At 51.6% G+C, this 18984-nt stretch overlaps 1 protein-coding gene across 1 annotated transcript in view; it reads right to left on the bottom strand.

Annotated features, from left to right (window-relative positions):
- Window positions 1–18984, bottom strand: part of CUX1 (cut like homeobox 1) — a 355101-nt gene that overhangs the window by 88504 nt on the left and 247613 nt on the right. Inside the window, exons 9-10 of the mRNA XM_077777955.1 lie at window positions 15775–15823; window positions 2300–2404 (exon numbers count right to left, since the gene is read on the bottom strand). Of these exons, the coding sequence (XP_077634081.1) occupies window positions 2300–2404; window positions 15775–15823 (154 nt within the window). The remainder of the gene's footprint in view (window positions 1–2299; window positions 2405–15774; window positions 15824–18984) is intronic.

Below are 18984 nucleotides of genomic sequence, written 5' to 3'. Positions count from 1 at the left end.
GGGCAGATCTTAGAAGACTGAAGCGGGGCCATGTAAACACTGCACTTAGCCCATGATGAAGTGTTTAAGCGCCTCAAGGACCCACAACTGACTCTACCTGCAAAAACATTCATTTCCTTCTGAAATGTTTTGGTTGCGGCAGCCCAGGACGGTGCCAGGGAGCCCTGCCATCACAACCTGTAGCTCGGGAGGCCCCTGGGGACGCTCTAGGACGGCGGCTTTCTCCGGAGAACCCGAGGCAACCGCAGACGCTTGGAGCAGGGGACGGTGACAGAGCCCGCGGGACAGTTCAGGTAAAATATCAGGGTCCATGAAACTGGGATGGCTCGAGTGAAAAATTTTTCTGTTTTCTGAAAACAGTATGTCATGTTTTCTTTAATATTAATTAATTAATGTTATTTTAAATGATTTTTAAAAATGTTTATTTCTGAGAGAGAGACAGTGCAAGTGGGGGAGGGACAGAGTACTGGAGGTGGGCTCTGCACTGACAGCACAGAGCCCAATGCAGGGCTCAAACTCATGAACCATGAGATTGTGACCTGAGCCAAAAAAGTTGGACGTTTAACCCACTGGGTCACCCAGGTGCCCCTAATTAATTAATTTTAAAAATTTAATGTTAACTTAAAGAAATACTATGAAAACCCATTCTTTTTAAAAAAATGTTAAACACCTTATTTATCTTTGAGAGGGGGGAGAGAGAGAGCGAGCAGGGCAGGGGCAGAGGGGGGGGGCACAGAGCCCATTGTGGCGCTTGAACCCATGAACCCTCAGATCATGANTGGCAGTCAGCACAGAGCCCGACACGGGGCTCAAACCCACGAACCGCGAGATCATGACCTAAGCGAAAGTCGGACACTTAACCGACTAAGCCACCCAGGCGCCCCCGAAAACCCATTCTTAAAAAGGGGTCCCAGCACTAAAACTCTGCTTTAGGTTTGTTCCTAGGGAATAATTTTACAAAGACCCAGTCGAGTCCTGGCTTAGCCCCTGGGGGCCAAGCGTTTTGGAGGAAGGGGTTCCCACTCCAGAACCCCCGCTTCTTCCTCTAGGTAAAGATATGAAACATCTGCCTCACAGGTGAAGGTGGAAAAACGGCCGTCTGGCTGACACATGAGTTATCACAGCAGCAAGTCTCCAGTTAGACTGTGCCCTCTCTGGAAGGGTCTGGCTCCCCCCTCGCCCTCCCTTGCTCTTCTACTGTCCACTCGGGCGCTCTGTACCTCTTTGTTAAAGAAAAGGACTCTTACAGGCACAATTCACCCACCACAGGCGACAAGAGCTAAAGGGCCGCAGGGCTACTCACTCCTACTCTGCCGATAAGGAAACTGGAGGCTGCACAAGTCTGACTACCTGAGGGCTGTGAGCAAACAGGTGGCGAGTCAGAGCTTTGAACTCAGGACTCCCGGATCAGAGCTGGCGAGGCCAGCCACAGTAAGAGTAACCGCTAGAGCAGACTGACACGGACTATGGGTCAGGCCTTATTTGAAGTGATTTGCTCATAAGAATGTCCTGAACCCTTACAAAACCAGTGATGAAATAGGCTCAGGGAAGGTAAGCTACTTGCCCCAAGTCACACAGCTGAGGAAAGGCATGCGGTGCTGGGGTGCAGCGCTGGGGTCTGACCCCAGGGAGCGGCTCCAATATGGAGGTTTTCACTACTTGCTGCCCTAAATCACTGCACGGAGCCGAAGGTGAGAGCCTGTAACCTGATAGGTCAAAGCTGCCTTATCGAGCTGGGAAAGTTCTGGCTGAGAACAATTTTTTTTAATCTTAGAAAAATCCAGAACCAAAGAAAGGACCGAGACGTGTGCCTCACTCCTTCGGAATGCTGGCACTTCCAGAGAGATTCTGCTCTTACGCAGCCTCGGAGCGCGTTACCTGCATTATTACCTCTTAGGCCCACCCTGCTCATCACCAACTGCTTTTTCACTCTGAAAGGACACACCGAGGTGAAGACCAAACCTCCTATTTTCTGGTGTACTTCTGGCAAGGCTCGTTTCATGCCCCCAGCCCCCCGCCAGCCGTCTCCCCAGGGGCCTGACGGGGAAGGCACTCTCTCTGGGGCAGGGAGGGTTGTCTCCCGTCATGGCCTCTATGCTGGGCTGGTGGCCAGGCAGCACTGATGTGCTACCAGCAGGGCTCTTCCTCTGACCCTAACAAGTCCCATCCCCAGACTGTCCGAAGCATTCCGCACCGACCCAGTATTACTAGTTACGGTATTTCCCCCCGAATGGAACACTCGCGGCACAAAGGTGCGGATGTGAGGCTGACAGGGTCCCCACAGGGCCAGGCTACCCACCACGTCCGGCGCCTTCTGGATTTGCGAGGCCAGCTGGAGAGAGTGGTTGGCCGACGAGAGCTGTCCCCGCAAGGTCTCCGCCTCTCTCTGGGCCACCTCTGCCCTCTGAAGGAAATGAAAAGAGTGAGAAGAGAAAGTACATTCAGTTTAACAACTGACAATTATTACAAGAACATTCATCAATTCATGCCTGACTGACTATAATTGATTTTCCTAAACACTCAACCTAATAAATGCTGGAAAAAAACATAGAATGTGATGGATTTTTATTTTAAACAGTACAAGGAAGAAATAATTGAGCGATTATGACAGTAATTTAACGCTAGGAGCAAGGAGTCCCCTGCTGATACTAATGCTCCGGCCCACTGCATTTCCCAGACTGAATAAATACAAGTGGAAATAGAGTCTTTTGATTCAATTTCTTTCTATTCTCATAGACCAAGAAGATTTTATTGCAGGATCACTCCTGGGAGTAATTCTCACGGGTAAATAGTGAATTAAAGACACTTTGGCCGTTCTTTTCCTAAAAACACGCACAATGTTGTGGTTGTTTTCCTTCAGCAAGTATTTCCATAAACGTACAGGGTGTAAATGTCACTTTTTTTGGGAGGGCTGGGCTTGTTTCAACATATTTAACCCTTCACCTGACCAAGCTGACCGATGCCGGCACTGCCAGGTGGCCAGGGCCGCCCGGGGCTGGGGCAGGAGGGTGGCCCCGGGCCCACAGGGGGTGAGGAGAAAGGGGGCTCGAGGAGGAAAGGGTGGACCTGTCTGCTATTCGCATGTCATTCCCGGATGAGAACTGGATGGCAAAGCAGGATGTCCCACTGGATGGGACTGGGCCACGCCAGCGCCCTCCGCCACAAGAAGACTTCATGGTGCAGCAGCAGAGGGACCGGGGTGAGTTACCTCTGCCCACCTCTGCGCTACCTTCCCCATTAGAACTGGGGACACCGTCACCTTCTCAGGGACCTCGCGGGGATTAGCATCCGCCGAGGCGTACTGTACACACAACGCAGCCACAAGTGTTTTATGAATGTGCTCGTCCTAATGCTGTAACTACGAGGGGGGCGGAACCCTAAGATGGGTGGAGAACGGCAGCCCCGGCGTGCGGCCGGCAAATCCCGCGCTGCCTCTTTCCACCCACCTCACGTAGCGCTCATAGAAGAGATGAACAAGGAAAGCCTGGCTGAGCAGGGCTGCTCCATGTGTTTTCCGGTTGTGCGGCATGACAGCACGTGTCGACTCGTTGCTGAAAGAACTGAAGAAGGGAATCCAGAAGGGCCCCGTCAATCGAGCTGGCTGGGGCCTGGGGCCTGGCAGCCCTGGGCGATCCTGACGCATGCTTGCTCTGCGAATCTATCTCTGTGGGCAGACAAATTAGGGTATTTCTGACAGCAGTTCCTTCCGCCCTGGGTGGTGCTGATGGCCGTCGGCCCGGCTTCTCCAGGGGCGCCTGGAGCCTCACCCCATCTAATTCACATGGCGCCTGGCCAGGCCCGTCTGTGCTCACACAGCCGCCTCCCACCCTCTGCTCCAAACAGAATCTAGAAGGGCCCGTCGGGAAGAGAAAGGCGACAATGTGACCGGCGTGGCGACGATGGCAGGGGTGATCTCTGGTTCACTTTCTGCAGAAAGCCTCCTCTTCAGTGAGAAAGAGTTCCAGATGGGCCACTCCACGTTTTTCTGATAATCCCGTTGTTGCGACTGAAAAACTTACTCTTCCTTTCCTAGTCGGCTGAACCCTTGGGCATAAAATCTCCACAACTCTGCCAGGAATGAGGTGTTCTCTGACCTATTTCTAGTATCTCTGACCAGGAAAACCATTTCTTAGNAGGCCACACTGCCCACCTTGCCCCGCCTGGGAATATTCTGGAACCAGCAGAGCTTGGGCAGGCCCAGGCAGCCAGTTCACGGCAAGGCTCTCATACGGACATTTAGCTGTCTCCCCCCTCCCCCACCTCAGGTTGGGCCGTTCACAGAACAAGGGATCTGGTTGTTGAGGGTTTTTTCCTCGGTTTGCGGAATTTCTCCAGAGCTTCAGCACCTCATCCTGTCTCCAAGTTCATGTGCAGAGTCACTCTGTGGCCTCTCCATGGTGGTTGCGGCCTTTTCTCACATTTGGCTTGACTTGGTTACTTCAGGGCAGCGTTTTGACGGTTTAGAGTTTTTAGGATTTGTTTGGGACTTATGCCCTGAGGGCATCAAAAACCACACAAAACCACACAAAAGGAGCTGAGATGGCTTGCACATCGAAACAGGCACAAAGCAGACTAAAAAGCAAAAACAAAAAACACACAAAAAAGCAAGCCTAAAAGCAGCTGAAGGATGGAGTGGGAGCAGCCAGGCAGAATTCGCTCCTGCAGCTCTAGGTTCAGGGTCACTGCTGGCGGCGGAGACGGAAAGAAGGGGTGCTGCGCGGTCACCTGCTTGCAGGGCCTCCGTCTTCCTGAGGACCACAATCCAGCCAGAAGAAGGGTTTCTAAGAACTGGCATCAGCGATGGCAGGCGGGAGGCGGCGGGGTTTTCTGACCCGGAAGCCCAGACACGGAGCTGAGGCTGCCACGAGACCCCTAGCTCCTTCCTCGCCCCTCCCTGCCCGGCCCAGGTAGAGCTGCGGGGTGAGGCCAGGGTGCAGGCCGGCAGCTGGCATGGCCTTGGGGGGGATTGCGAGGCCATCCCATGATGAGAGCAGCACCTTGTAGAACCCGAGCTGCCCCCCTCCTTTGCTGGCTGTCGTACTTCCCTGGGAGGGAGAGTAACGCTGAGTACACAGGGGATAGTGAGGGAGGAGGGCACACGGACAAACGGGGACACAGCCGGCACCTGCCGGTGACCCGGATACAAACAGAGAAACAGCCGCCTCATGGGCTCTCACGGGCCGGCTGAGGACCCAGGAGGTAATGTGAGCCAAGGGCCTAACAGTGCCCACCACGAGGGGATGGGGGTCTAATCCAAAAGGAATGATGACCAGACACTGTAGGTGGTCTTCAGCGGTCATCCGGAAGGGAGGAAGCGACTAGAAGCACCTTGTTTCAAGAATTCTTCTGTCAGTCAATGTCTACCAGAAAGAAGTGACGATCCCCACGTGTGGCCCAACTCCTGGCTCTGCGTCTCGGGTGTTCAGGGTGTCTCCTCGTCCTAAAGGAAGGCTCCAGGAGACCCCTCCCAACTCCTCAAGGGTTCCTGAAGGGCCCCCAGGAAGGCAGGAAAGAATGCTTTTCCCTAAACTCCGTCCCGAAGAAGGACACGTTAGAATGTGAATATACGATGCCGACAGCTATTTCTAGATCAAGTCTGAAAAATGTGATTCATGAAATGTGGAAGAGGGGCATGGGGGTGGGCCAGAGAGTGCGGGGCGAGGCAGAGCCCCAGACAGCTGGGCTGGCGGGGCAGTGAAGGCCCCGGGGAGGGCTGGTGAGGCCTGACACAGCCTGGTGTGAAACGCAGGCCCCAGGCCCATGGAACGGTGCCTGTGGTTGGGCATTCCCCAGGGAGGCGTGTTTTCTCCCCCCAAAACCGTGGTTGAGACATGACAGAATCCAATCTGTTTCCCAGTTTACCCATTTCAGGTGAAGCCTTTGGGGTCCCTGCAGTGAGTCCCTCCAGCGACAGAGCAGCCACACGAGCCGGCAGCGGCCTGAGCCTTCAGGTGGACCCATGGCTTTCCGCAGGTGGGCCCTGGCTCAGAGCACGAGTCTGTGAGCAAGCAGGCCCCCCCACAGAATCACTCTGCTAAGGCTGCTGGAACGAATTACTACAAATGTAGCTGATTTTAACGACACAAATTTATTATCTCTGTCAGGAGTCTGCACTGGGTCTCACTGGGCTCAGGGCAAGGTGTGGGCAGGGCTGCACTCCTTTTGGAGGCTCTGGGGGAGAAGGTGTTTTCCGACCACTCCTGGCTCCTGGAGGCCACCTGGTTTCCTTGGCACGCAGCCCCTTCCTGCATCTTCGAAGCCAGCCTATCACCCTGACTCTTCTGCATCTGAGGACCCTGTGATTATACTCGGTCCACTCACACACACCTGGGTCATCTCCCCACCTCAAGGTCAGCTGTTAACAGCCTTACCCCCTCCCATGCCAGGTACGTTAACATAGTCACAAGTTGTGGGGTTTGGCAAGTGGCATCTTTTGGGACCATTTTTCTGGCTACAACACTCAAAGACAAATAACCCCCTATGTGGACAATTTCAAGGAGAAGGAAAGCTCCCCTTGGGGATGACCTCTCGGCCTGCTCCCCACAAGGCCTCTGGAGGAAGGAGATGAGACAGAGAGCGAGCGAGCACGGGAGGCTAGCAAGGCCATCAAGCGAGCCTCCCAGAGGGGATGGACTCCATTGCTCTGGAAAGTGTGAACCAACCCAAGTCATCCTTCCAAAGCAGTACCCACATGTGACTCTGGAGAAGAGCCAGCACCCCAGAGGTGACCCGGCTCCAGTGATTCTGCAGAAGGGAAATCAGAAAAGTCTACTGTACACCGGGGAGGAGACACTTTTGCCATGTGTCCCAAGGTGGCCCTGTGCTGGTCCCTGGAGTCCCGGTTTAGACCTACCTAACCCTAAGACTTCCTGTTTCAGGATGAGTTAGAAATGAGTTACAGCAACACCAGTGCACCTGTCAACCTCAAGGAAATTTCCACGTGGTGGGGTAATGCCGTTAAACATCACGCAACTCCCAACCTGGCGGCCTATCCCTTTTAGGTCTTAGTTTGGCTCCAAAAGGCCCAAAGGCTTAGCTAAAATAGTAATAATAAGAACAATTCTAAGGAGTTGAGCGTACTACCTGCTGGCACACCTGCTTCTTCTCTGTCTAGGAATTAGAGTTTCAGAAACTTTAAATACCTACAGAAATGTTTATTAAAAACATGGAATTATCATGGCCATTATGAAGAATGTTCTAGTTAGAGAAGATCATTTAAGGAGTGCACTGGAAAGTCAGGGCCCCCAAATCAAACAAACAGAACAGGATACCTACTTAACTGGCGAGCAGAAGCCGCCAAAATGCTTCCAAATTCCAGAACAGCTTCACTGAGAGATTCACTGCAAAAGGCTAATTAATCACTGAACACAGGTTTATCCACTTTTGGGTTCCCTTTACTGAGGAACCAGAGATATTTGGGTCGGCCGGTAGAACACATTTTGTGCCCCACTGAAAAATTTATGAGAAAGCACGGTCCTAGAAATTATACATTGTCATCTACAAATCTGCCAGGCCACAGACTGCTGACGTAAAGTTCCCCATTTCTTACTTCTTCATTTCCACTGCCAATGAAAGGTTTTGAAGGGTTAAAAATTCTAATATATGTAATTAAACTGCTAGCAATAATAAAGGGAGTATTTCCATAGGTAAAGAAAGTAAGAGGGGTGTTTTCACTCCAAGAAGGTGTGAGGAATGGGAAAGGCATTTGTGTTGAGGGAGAAGAAAGTAACTTTGGCTTAAGCTGTTTATTTCAGAATGGGAAAGAGGGAAAACATATAGCAAAATCTGAATGTGAAAGAGAAAGTTAGAGATTTGCGGAAAATAAGTCTCTGGAAAGAGATTTTCATGTGTGGTCAATCAAGCTAGCTAAGATTAGAACAAATTTAATAAAGTTAAATGGCTTTTAATATCAAAAGTAATAGTGCAAAATTAGAATTTGTTTTTCTCTATTTTAAAAGGACAATGTTTAGGGTGCCTGGGTGGCTCAGCTGACTTTGGCTCAGGTCATAATCTCACGGTTCGTGGGTTTGAGCCCCGTGTCGGGCTCTGTGCTGAAAGCCAGCTCAGAGCCTGGAGTCTGTTTCAGATTCTGTGGCTCCCTCTCTCTCTGACCCTCCCCTGCTCAGGTTGTCTCGCTTTCTCTCAGAAATAAATAAAACATTAAAAAAATTTTTTTAAAGGACAATGTTTAGGGTGCCTGGGTGGCTCATTCGATTAAATGTCTGACTCCTGATTTCAGCTCAGGTCAGGATCTTACGGTTTGTGAGCTTGAACCCCGTGTTGGGCTCTGTGCTGACAGCATGGAGTCGGCTTGGGATTCTCTCCCTCCCTCTCTCAAAATAAACTTAAAAATATTTAAAAAATTAAAAAAGGACAAAGTTTTCTTCAACTACTGGTTGCTCTTTTTTTTTTTAAAAAGTGTTTCATCTTTTTAAATGCTTTTATTTATTTCTGAGAGACAGAGCATGAGGTGGGGAGGGACAGAGAGAGAGGGAGACACATGGGAACTCATGAACCATGAGATCATGACCTGAGCTGAAGTCGGACACTTAACTGTCTGAGCCACCCAAGTGCCCACTAAATGAACTCTTTTTGACTTTCAACTAACTTTGAGATTTTCCAGAGGGCCCCTTGGACAGACGTCTCAACAGATTTGTTCTCTGACCTTACAAAAAGGGAGCTGTTACACTGACTTGGCTTATTTGGTATGTGAAATCACATGGGAAAATGTTGTCATATAAAATGTAATACTAACCCTTCTTTATTCATATAGGTATGTAAGTGTTTCAGAAATTGCATGAAATTTCTAGAAATCTGATTTGTTCTGGTATTATGTCATGATTCCAGTTATCTTAAAATGTCAGACATCACAGAAATAACTATAATTCCTTATCAAGTGAACTCTCAGCAGATTTTTAAAAAAATTTTGTTTTAATGTTTATTTTTGAGACAGAGCATGAGTGGGGGAGGGGTAGAGAGAGAGGGAGACACAGAATCTGAAGCAGGCTCCAGGCTCTGAGCTGTCAGCACAGAACCCGATGCAGGGCTCGAACTCATGACCGTGAGATCATGATCTGAGCCAAAGTGGGACGCTCAACTGATTGAGCCACCCAGGCGCCCCTCAGCATATCTTTAACGATGGACATTTTCAAGTCTCTGTCATTTACAGAGAGTTACTGTCTGACCCAGATGCATTTGCCAAAGTTTTCCTACAAAAGTGCTTCGTCTTCATGGGGCTTCATGCAATGAACTTTGACAAGTCCAGATTCCAGATAACTTGAAGATCATAAAACTGAACTGGCTAAGAATTTCCAGAACTAATGGAAAAAAAAAAAAAAGAAAAAAGAAAAACTGGATTCAAGCAGAATGAGGATTAATAACAAGGAAATGAAAGAACGGAGGAGGGCTGTGACTTTTATGACTTCCTGTTTAAAACACTGATGTTTTGTTTTTTCAGATAGAAGGAAACTTTTCTCACACAGCAATTTGGTCAAGTGTAGCTTTGTAAACAAAGATGAAACATTTGCTTTTTCTCCTGAGCTGATCCCCCCAGAATTCAGAAACTTTATTCTTTTCACGGGGATATAATTAGTTATTTGCATAAGTCCAATGAGAACGCATTCTCCTTGGAACAGGACACAACTGGAAATATTGGCTTTGACTCACTTGTCGTATTTAAGAGAGACATGCCTAGACTCACATATGACTGGATAGCTTAAAGGAACTAAGGTTGACTGTATGGACCCAATAAATAAGGCCCCTTAAAAAATAAAATCAACCTCGTTCTCTGCTTACAATGTTCTAGCTTTGAAACCACGGAGAGGCTTATGTGGTCGGTCACTATCCTCACTGCACTTAATCAGGCCGAACTGAATGTAAAATTACTTCTGCTGTGATGATCTATAGTAAAAAAAAGAATAGGGGTAATTGCAGAAAGAAAAATTATGCTTGCACCTTCATGGGTATGATTCTAATCCTGTTGTCTTTAAGGTTTTGTGACAGACTTGAAAATTGGGCTGGATCCTGAATTCTTCGAGTTTCCTCAAATATCTGGCCTGGACTCTCGAAACTAGCGTTTTTAATCTTCTCCTAGCCTTCTGATCTGGAATGATGAGGAACAAACACTGCCCCTGAATCTCCTTGGAAGGGACTATGCTGGGCCCTCCTCACCATCCAGCTGGCAGCCGGGGTCTGGGGACCTGAAGCTTGGGTCCATATCTCACAGCTGAAGAAGGCTCCACCTGGCAACTGGTCTCCTATGAGCACTAGAGACCCTTGGCATCAAATAACTGGGGAGACAAGCGGTGGACATTGACGTACATTGCTTCTGCCCCCGCTGCTGGATGGAGACCTCAGGCTTTAACTGAACATGAAACTCTTTCTTTTCCTTTCCATTCCTGGATCTGGCTCTCTGGGAAGACAGTACCATCTCCTTATCTCCTAGGCCACTGCAGGGTTGAGGGGTGCAGGGTAACCTTTGCCTTTTAGACTGCTGGATTTGTTGTAAAAAACTCCATCTGGCCACAAATGGCGTCACCTTAGCAGGAATGCTTTGTGCCCTGATGGGATCAGTTTCTGTCTGGGGGTGGTTACCATTCTCTCCGGGCCCGCGAAGGCATGGCCAGCTGGCACATAACTGGGCAGTGCCTTTTAGGGTTATCGCGTGTGCCCTAACTGTCCACAGATCAGGAGGCCTCTGTGAGTCAGGATTTGCTTCCTTCAGCTGGGCCCTACTTCCCTGGTCCCTGGTTAGCAGTAAATTCAAGTAAGTTCAGGAACATCTCCTGAACTCATGAAAAGTACTGCGCACTCCGCAGCTTAAGCAATAGTTGCTTAAGCTCTATTAGACTCTCTGGCCAAGGTTGTTCTTGATAAGAGGACAGCCCTCGGTCATCTTCTGGCTGAACGAGTGGTCTGTGCTGTGGCCAACGTCACTTGTCGCACCTGGAGGAACACTTCTGGGAATGCAGACACTCGTTTACATGAAACCGTGGAGCAAGCCACCTGGCTTAGACAGGCGGCTCTTTCAACAGGATGTTTCTTTGACTTCTTTGATTTTGAGTGGTTTGGGTCTTGGGGACCATGGCTCCGAAGTGCATTCCAGACACTGGGAATTCTCCTGCTTCTAACAGTCACAGAAACTTCCCTGTGCTCCGTCCTCTCTCCAAAGTTTTAAATGCATGTTCGAAACCACTAACCATCAAGCAAATGATCTCCCTAAGGTTGGAATGTCAGAAAAGGAACGAATAACCCCTGAAGCAACTGTGAGGCTGAACTCGTGACCCTGTGACCACCATAGGAATTCCACAAAAAACATCATGACCTAGGACTGTCGCACGGATCAGTCAAGGCAGTGAGAGCGACAGAGTGGTGGCTCAAAATGGCACTGGTGCCTTACGTTTTGATCACGTCTCTCAGGAGTCTGATCAAAAGGGAGGAATTGCTGGGGCGCCTGGGTGGCTCAGTCGGTTAAGTGTCTGACTCTCGACTTCTGATCTCATGGTTTGTGAGTTTGAGCCCCACGGTCTCACGGCTGACAGTGCAGGGTCTGCTTGGGATTCTCTCTCTCTCTTCTCTGTCTCTTCCCCTCCCCCACGCTTTCTCTTTCAAAATATACAAGTAAACATTAAAAAAAAAAAAAGGACAAATTGTTAAAAAAGAGACAACAGGCTCCAAATGGAGTCACTTGTGCCAAGCCCCAAATCAGCAAACGGAGACTGAAGACCTTAACCTAACTGTAGAGTAGGCGTCTCCTGGGAATGTGACCTCTAACCCATCAATCTGGAATTTCCTGGTCAGCGCTAGTGAGGTCATCTGCCCAACGGACAGGCCCCCTCCACCCCCCCGCAGGAAGGTGACCTTGCCTGAAACAATCTGTCCTTTCCTTGTCCTTCCCTCTTCTGCGTAGAAAAGGCTTCCATTTTGTACAGCATCTCAGTCCTTTCTGTCTGCTGGAGGGGGTGCCGCCCAACTCATGAATCGTTGCATTAAAAGCCAGTAGGATTGAGTAAAAAGCCAGTAAGATCTTTAAAATTTCCTCAGCGAACACTGCTTTCCAGCAGTGTTCTCTCAGATGTGTGAATTACTACCTTCGTTCTATAGACGGGGTAGCGCACTGGGAGCCTGGGAGTTCGTTCAAGGCCGCACGGCTGGGAAACAGGAGGTCTGGGTCTCAAGCCCAGTCGTTCCCCGTGGGAACACAGAAACCCTGGTGGAAGAAAGTGCCATGTGTGGCTGAGAATCGCTGTGGCTCTTTGCCTTGGCTCTTCGTCTCGGCTTCCCAACGAGACTTCAAGGGGACGGCCCTCCCGGCGGGGCAGTCTCTTCCAGAAGTGTCTGGCAGGTTAGCAGGAGGGAGGACCACTCACTGAAAGGACCTCCCCGCCGCCCCCTGGGCTGGGACTCACATCAGAGCCGCCCTGAAGGGCTCCCAGGCGAAGGCGCAGCTGGCCAAGTGGCAGAATGACTAAGGCCCCGGACGGTTTGACATGGTCGCGAAGCACAGAGTTGTGGCTTCTTGTTCACCACGAAGTCTCCAAAGTTCTGGACCTTCAGTGCCACCCATTAAGGTGGTGAGCGCTGATGCAAGCGCCTTGACGTTCAGCAAATAGGTGTAAGTGGGACTGGTGCTGTCAGCTGCCGCCACCCCTTCCGCTTTCCCGCAATAGAAACACTAGTGCTTCGGCAATAAAACAGCATCAGGTCTCGGTAGAACGTTCTGACTATAAACCTCATGCAAAAATAACGTTATATGCCAATGAACTAGTAAATTGCTCCCGGGGATTCCCCTTGATGGGAAAGGCAGCTGAACCAGATGTCTGGCTGTGCCTGCATGGCCGTGTGGCTCTGGCGGCCCCTCCTCCTGCCCTGCCGCCTCCTCTCCACCAGGACCACCTCATTTCAGGCCCTAGTCACCTCTACTCTGATGTATCACGACAGCTGCTTATGGCTCTCCTGGCTTCCGTTCTCTCCACTCCCATCCGTTCTCTGATGGGAACGAGAATGGGTTTGCCAGGGTGATCCTTCTAGAACACAGATCAGATGTCTCGCTCCTGCCGGTGATTCTCCGCCATTCTCTGACAGAGGCCTTCCCCTGCACCTGGATCTAGAGTCCCTCCTGGGGATGCGCTCTCCCGCCCAGCACCGTCCTGTTCTAGCTGGAATGTTCTGGAACCCACAGAGCTCACCGTGCCCTTCGGTGTCCTCATGGCCCCTAGGGAATTTTTCTCCTTGCTAACCCATGGAGTCTTTGAGCACAGTCCCTCCTTCTGTTCCCTCTGTGTCTGATCCCCATACCCTCCACAAGGGGTGGCCTGTATCTGCCTTCATAGCTCTGCAGGCAGCTCTGGGCCCCTCTGGGGAGCCAGGACTGAGAGTGGGTTTCTCTACACTGGGAGTACGTTCCGTCCCACCAGCCTCCGAGCTTGGCTGTGGCCGGGCATTCCAGGCACCCTTTTCCTCACAGTGTGGTTTCCACAATATATTATAATTCCCTGGGCATGGCTGGACTGCTGCAGACGGGCACAGAAACACTACCTCCTTCATTCTAGAAACTCTATCTCTACTAATGCAGCCTTAGGCTGCATTGATTTCTCTCAGCAGCCACAGCAGGCTATAACTCACCTTTAGCAGTGAGAACTCTCCCACACTTCTGTGCCCACCATGCTGGTATTTCCCTAGTGCAGGACTTTATAATTCTCCCCCCAAATCAGTGCTACTTTGGCAACGACAGAACTAATATTTATCAAGTACCTGCTTCTTACTTGGGCATTTTCACCTCTAACCTTCAAGACAATTGTGCAGAGAACCACCAGTTATGATTCCCTCTCCTTCTTTCTTACGTTAAAAAAAGGTTTAAACATTTTAATTGTGGTAAAATACATATAATATAAAACGCACCATCTTAACCCATTTTTAAGCATACGCTTCAGCCATGTTACGAACATTCATGCTGCTGTGTGACCAATCTCCACAAGCTTTTCATCTCCCGAAGCTGAGACTTTGCACCCATTAAACAAGTCCCCCCGCCCCAGCCCCTGGCAACCACAATTCCACTGTCTCTGTGCCTTTAACTCCTCTCTCCCACAGCACCTTTATAAAGCTCATCTCCATTTTTTCTTTTCTTTTTAAAACAAATAGAAGTAGTTAAGACACTGCCTGAGGCTACATGGCCAGCAAATAGCAAATACCGAGTTGGGACCTGAACCAAGTGTCTGGGCAACCCCTGGATGAGGCCATCTGTTTAACAAACTGGAACCGACCCCAAAGTGCCTCAAAACGACAGGCACGCCCAAGACTGGCTGCGGAACAAATCTGAGACGCGCAATGGCAACTGCGGAGAAGGTCAACTCTTCCCAGTAACTGCTCCCAAGTTAAGGCCTCTGCAAAGTTGAGCTGTGCTGAGTAGAAGCAAAGGGGCTAAAGCAAATTCGTTCAGCAAATAAAGGTAAATAAGCGCTTAAGCACCTTCATGAGGTGGAGCAGAAGTAGCGCTTTGCAGCGAGGAGCCATCGGGGCGGGTGCGCTTGGGGGCTGAGACCATCTGGAAGAAAGGCCGGTTCTGCGCCCCCGGCTCTGCATACGGTGATGAGGCGCATGGGCTCTACCCAAGCTGCCATGACCTCAATTTCCTTGTCTGGAAGATAGGAATCGTACGAGCACTGACCCCAGGGGGCTACAGTGAGGGTTCAGCAACCCGGTTTGCGTGAAGTGCGCAGAACAGAGCCAGGCACAAAGGAAGATACTATTACTATCAGGAGAACGATCATGCGATGCTTCTAGCTTGGGTGACTCATTCCGTGCATCTCCGTGTGCGCCTTCTACGGCCCAGGCCCAGGATCCTGAGCTGGGAGTCTGTGTGTGCGACGCTGAATCCCCACGGTTTCCTTACACACCCCAGGGTCGTTCCCACGCATAAACGGACTTTCATATTCCAATCAGACGCCGGGATGTTTCTGTTGGAAACGACGGACAAGGACACACTTCCTGAGCACCTGCCAAGGTGCGGTCCAGCAGCGCTGGCCACCAAGAGGCAGCTGGCCCACGCAACTGCTGCAAGGTGGAAAGCGGGGACCGCAGATCCGAGAAGGATTTTCATCCCACGGGGGTCGTGCCTGCCCAGACCACCCAAGGCAAACCGCTAAGCTCTCCTGTGCCTGCTGCTACCCAGCTGTGACCGAGTGGGGACAGGCCACAGCCTGCGGCCTCCTGGGGGTGAGAATATCCATCCCTGCTCTGGGCGTGTCTTCTCACTAACAAAGGCAAGAAACGGGAAAGCTNGGAAGGAAGAGGGCCTGCAGGGGGGCCCGATCTTATCCAGGCAGCCGAGGGGGTACCGTGTAGTGTTCTGTGCTGGACACGGTGCCGGGTACTTTCCCCAAAGCATCTGCAAAGACTTAAATACCAGCCGGGAGGAGGCTGCGCACGAAGGCAGAGATAAAGACTTCTCTGCGGCGTGAATCACTGCTACAAAGTCTGGAGCTTAACGGCCGCCACGGTGGCAGAGACGGACATGTAAGAGATTGGTTAAGACAAAGGAAAAGCAGCGGCCACTTCACAGTGGGTCCTCAGCACGAGAGTCTGGGACGCTGGGACCACCCCAAACACTACCAAGCAGAGTGCTTCTAGGGTGTCAGAGAAAGCATCGACGTTGACAGTTGTATGTAAAACAACACGAGAATAACTGGTCTGCTGACTCAGAGAGAAAGGTCTCGCGAGAGGAGAGAAATGGCTGTGCTGTGGTGACTTTGAGTCCGAGGCCATGGAGTATCCTACCTGGTTTGCTCTTTCAAGGTCCGTCATGATCATTTCAATTTCGTCAGCCCTAGGAAGGTGAGAGAGAGAGAGACAGCTGTTAGTTGGCAGCGGGTGGGCTCAGGGTGACCACGGCTCCCAGCCAGGCACCACGACCCGCAGTCACACGGGCCAGACAGAGCCCCTGGTGCTGGGGGAGCGAGGGGTCGTGTGGATCTGTGGGGGGCTCTGCCGCCCATTGGGAGGAGGTACGCTTGGGTTGTGCGGAAGGCCGAGCCATGGAAGACAAGTGCACCATGTCCTTCTAGGAGAGGGAGACAGATTCTCCTGGGGGAGGAATCTGGGAAGGCTTCAAAGGAGGTGATGTGTGAACTGGGTTTTGAAGGATGTGTAGGAGTTTGCCAGGATGGAGAGAACCACGAAAAGGTGGAGGAGAGGGGTGCTGGAGGATGGAAATAGAGGTTGGGAGACTGTGGTCTGCTCCATAAACTGCCTAAGTTCATGGTCGCCACCTGGCCGGCTCACACACAGGGAGTTGCTAGTCTTCTTCTTCTTCTTCTTCTTTCCCATTTTGAAGTACTTCCCTTTGAGTGCTTTGAACTTCGCAAACATATGGTTCCAAGATCATGAGAGACAGGGGGTGCTGAGTGCTAAAAAGGGGCTGCTTCCAAAAGCCTGAGGTAGGTTACAACAGGGTACCCGGGCAATCATGGCCCCAACGCCCCTGTCAGGAGGCCAAGGCTGAGCCTGGAGGCCACCGAGGAAGGCTCAGCAGAAGATGGAGCGGAACATGACAGCCACAGATCCTGGTTGGGGTTCGGGGCCCGCTCCAGCAGGGGACCCCTGACTCTACTCCATGTGGACCGGAACCCTCTGTCGCCTATAGGGCCCAGTCCCCTGCTCTGTGTTCTATGCCAGGCCCCACCCCACCACGAAGCTATGCCCACCCTTCAGCCCCAGGGCCCCGTGCCCAGAGGGCAAACACCACCATGGGCCCATGTGAGCCTGTGTGGCGGCATCCCTGGCTTGGCCTCCACTCCTGGGACCCTCATCTCCTACTTGTGCCCCCAGTCCCCAGCACGTCCCAAATCCTCCCAGCCGTTCCGTCTCGGCACAGGTTTGAGCTTACAGGGTAGAGGTGAGGTCCCCATGCGCTGGGAGCTGTCTGAAGGCCACGGTCTCCTTCTCTGCCATCCCTGGAGCTTCAAAGAGCTTGGCGTCGGGCCTGGCTACTCCCTAGGGCAGCTCAGGGCACCCCGAACGGGCCCAACTTGGAGAGGGCTCTTCTGTCCCTGAAACCTGCCTGGCTGGCCCTAGCCACCCACCCCTAATATTAAGAGTTGGCCAAACTGTACTTGGGCCCTGGCTGGTCTGGTTTTTGCTGTTTGCTGCATCCCATGCTCCCTGTGGCCTGGAGGCTTTCCAGGCTATAGCCGCGCACTGATCTGAGGCAGCCATATCAGTGCCCAGCAGCCTGAATGGAGTAACCGAAGCCCTGTGATCGGGTCCAACGCTCCTTATACCTGTTTGGAATAGTATCCTGCTTTCAGACTGGTCTGGGGAAAAAAGTCCTAAACAACTCATAAAATGACTTAGTGACAGGAAGCTATTTTTAGGGTGGCTTTGTGGAGAAGGCAGCATCTCTGGAAGACCCAACACCCAACGGGGGCCCCTGCAGTCAAGAGCTGGGCCCCAGGGAGCGGGCCGGGGCGGCTAAAGTTATGAAACACCTCAGCGCATGATGTCAACTGGAAACCACCAAGACCGCACAGAAAGATGGTAGGGCCATGGAAAAGAGAGTCCACTGACTACGGAGGTAAAGAAACCAGTGTAAGCACTGAGGGTCTGGAACACAAGTGCATGACGGTCAGTACAAAGAGGGGTCGTCTGACCACCTGCCAATGACGTGCAAACCTCGCTGGGGTCAAGACGAAATAGTTAATGAACCTTTCCTAAGGCAAGTCCCAACTTTAAAAAAAAAAAAACACTTTTTCAAATGTTTATTTACTTTTGAGAAAGAGGGAGCTAGAGTGAGAGCAGGATTGGGGCAGAGAGAGAGGGAGACACAGAATCTGAAACAGGCTCCAGGCTCCAAGCTGTTAGCACAGAGCCCAACGTGGGGCTTGAACTCACAAACCATGAGATCGTGACCGGAAACAAAGTCAGGCACTTAACTGACTGAGCCAGCCAGGCGCCCCAGGCAAATCCCAACTTTTAAACAGAGTTTGGAACTTTAATCAGATGGCTATTCATCATGTCTTTACGAAATCCAGACATACACGGTAGATTCCCCAGCTACTGGCATGGCTCCTTCGCTCCCACGACCATCTCCTGACAGCTGCCAGCATCCAGCCCTGGCCCGGGGACTACAGGACGGGCGCATGTACACATGGCTCTTGCATACTTTGCTGGTGCCGCACACATATGGGGGAGGTACGGAAACGCAGAGCCGCTGGGTACCCAGCCCAACTATGCAGGCAACCATGCCTTGCTTCTCTGAGATCCTGAGCCTCTGCCGGTCAGGGTTTCCTCAAATTCTCCTGCAGGGTCTTCCGAGCGCCCACATCTCCTTCCGTCCCTCAACATCACGCAACCTTTGCTTTACACGTGCCGTTTCTCTAGCCTTTCCTGGTGCCTTCCGGTCGGTTCTTCGGTCTGACCCAGATGTGGCTGCACCCACCCTGGAACTTTTCTCGTTTGTTCCTTAGTTTGGTGATTCTCTTTTTCATACCTGGCGTTGCTGTTTCGTGAGGTTCTGGATTACTCCTCGCTCTGCTTCCCGCTGCTGACATCTGGACCACATATGCTGTTGGGTTTGGGGTTTGTCCCCCAGAGGGGTGTTCTGGTCTGGGGCTGGTTGCCCTGGCGGACCGGCTCCTCCTCATCTGGCAGGGATGGTGGAGGGAGGAGAGAAGGCAGGTGCTGTGTGTCTCTCAGGATGAACTGGAGCAGGAAGATGCACAGCAGGTGTTCAGTGCATTTTTGCTGCGTGCAGGCAGGGCGGGACCCCAGGTCCCCCAGAGCCCTCACTGGTATCTCCCCTCCACCGGGAGAAGCCTCTGGCCAGGGCTTCCTCTTTAATTCACAGAGAGAAGCCATATGGGGAGGTGGGGGCAGCCTCCCTGGGTGCAGTTTCCCAGTTCTGGGGGTCTGGAGACGTGGGGCTGACATGTGGCTGCTGGGGAGAGGGGTCCATTTGGTCCACCCTTGCCTGTTTTCAGTCATTCCTCA

Source organism: Crocuta crocuta, unplaced genomic scaffold (genome assembly GCF_008692635.1).
Source record: "Crocuta crocuta isolate KB4526 unplaced genomic scaffold, BGI_CrCroc_1.0 scaffold217, whole genome shotgun sequence".
In the NCBI taxonomy this organism is placed as follows: Eukaryota; Metazoa; Chordata; class Mammalia; order Carnivora; family Hyaenidae; genus Crocuta; species Crocuta crocuta.
This window is presented reverse-complemented; position numbering and strand designations above follow the sequence as displayed.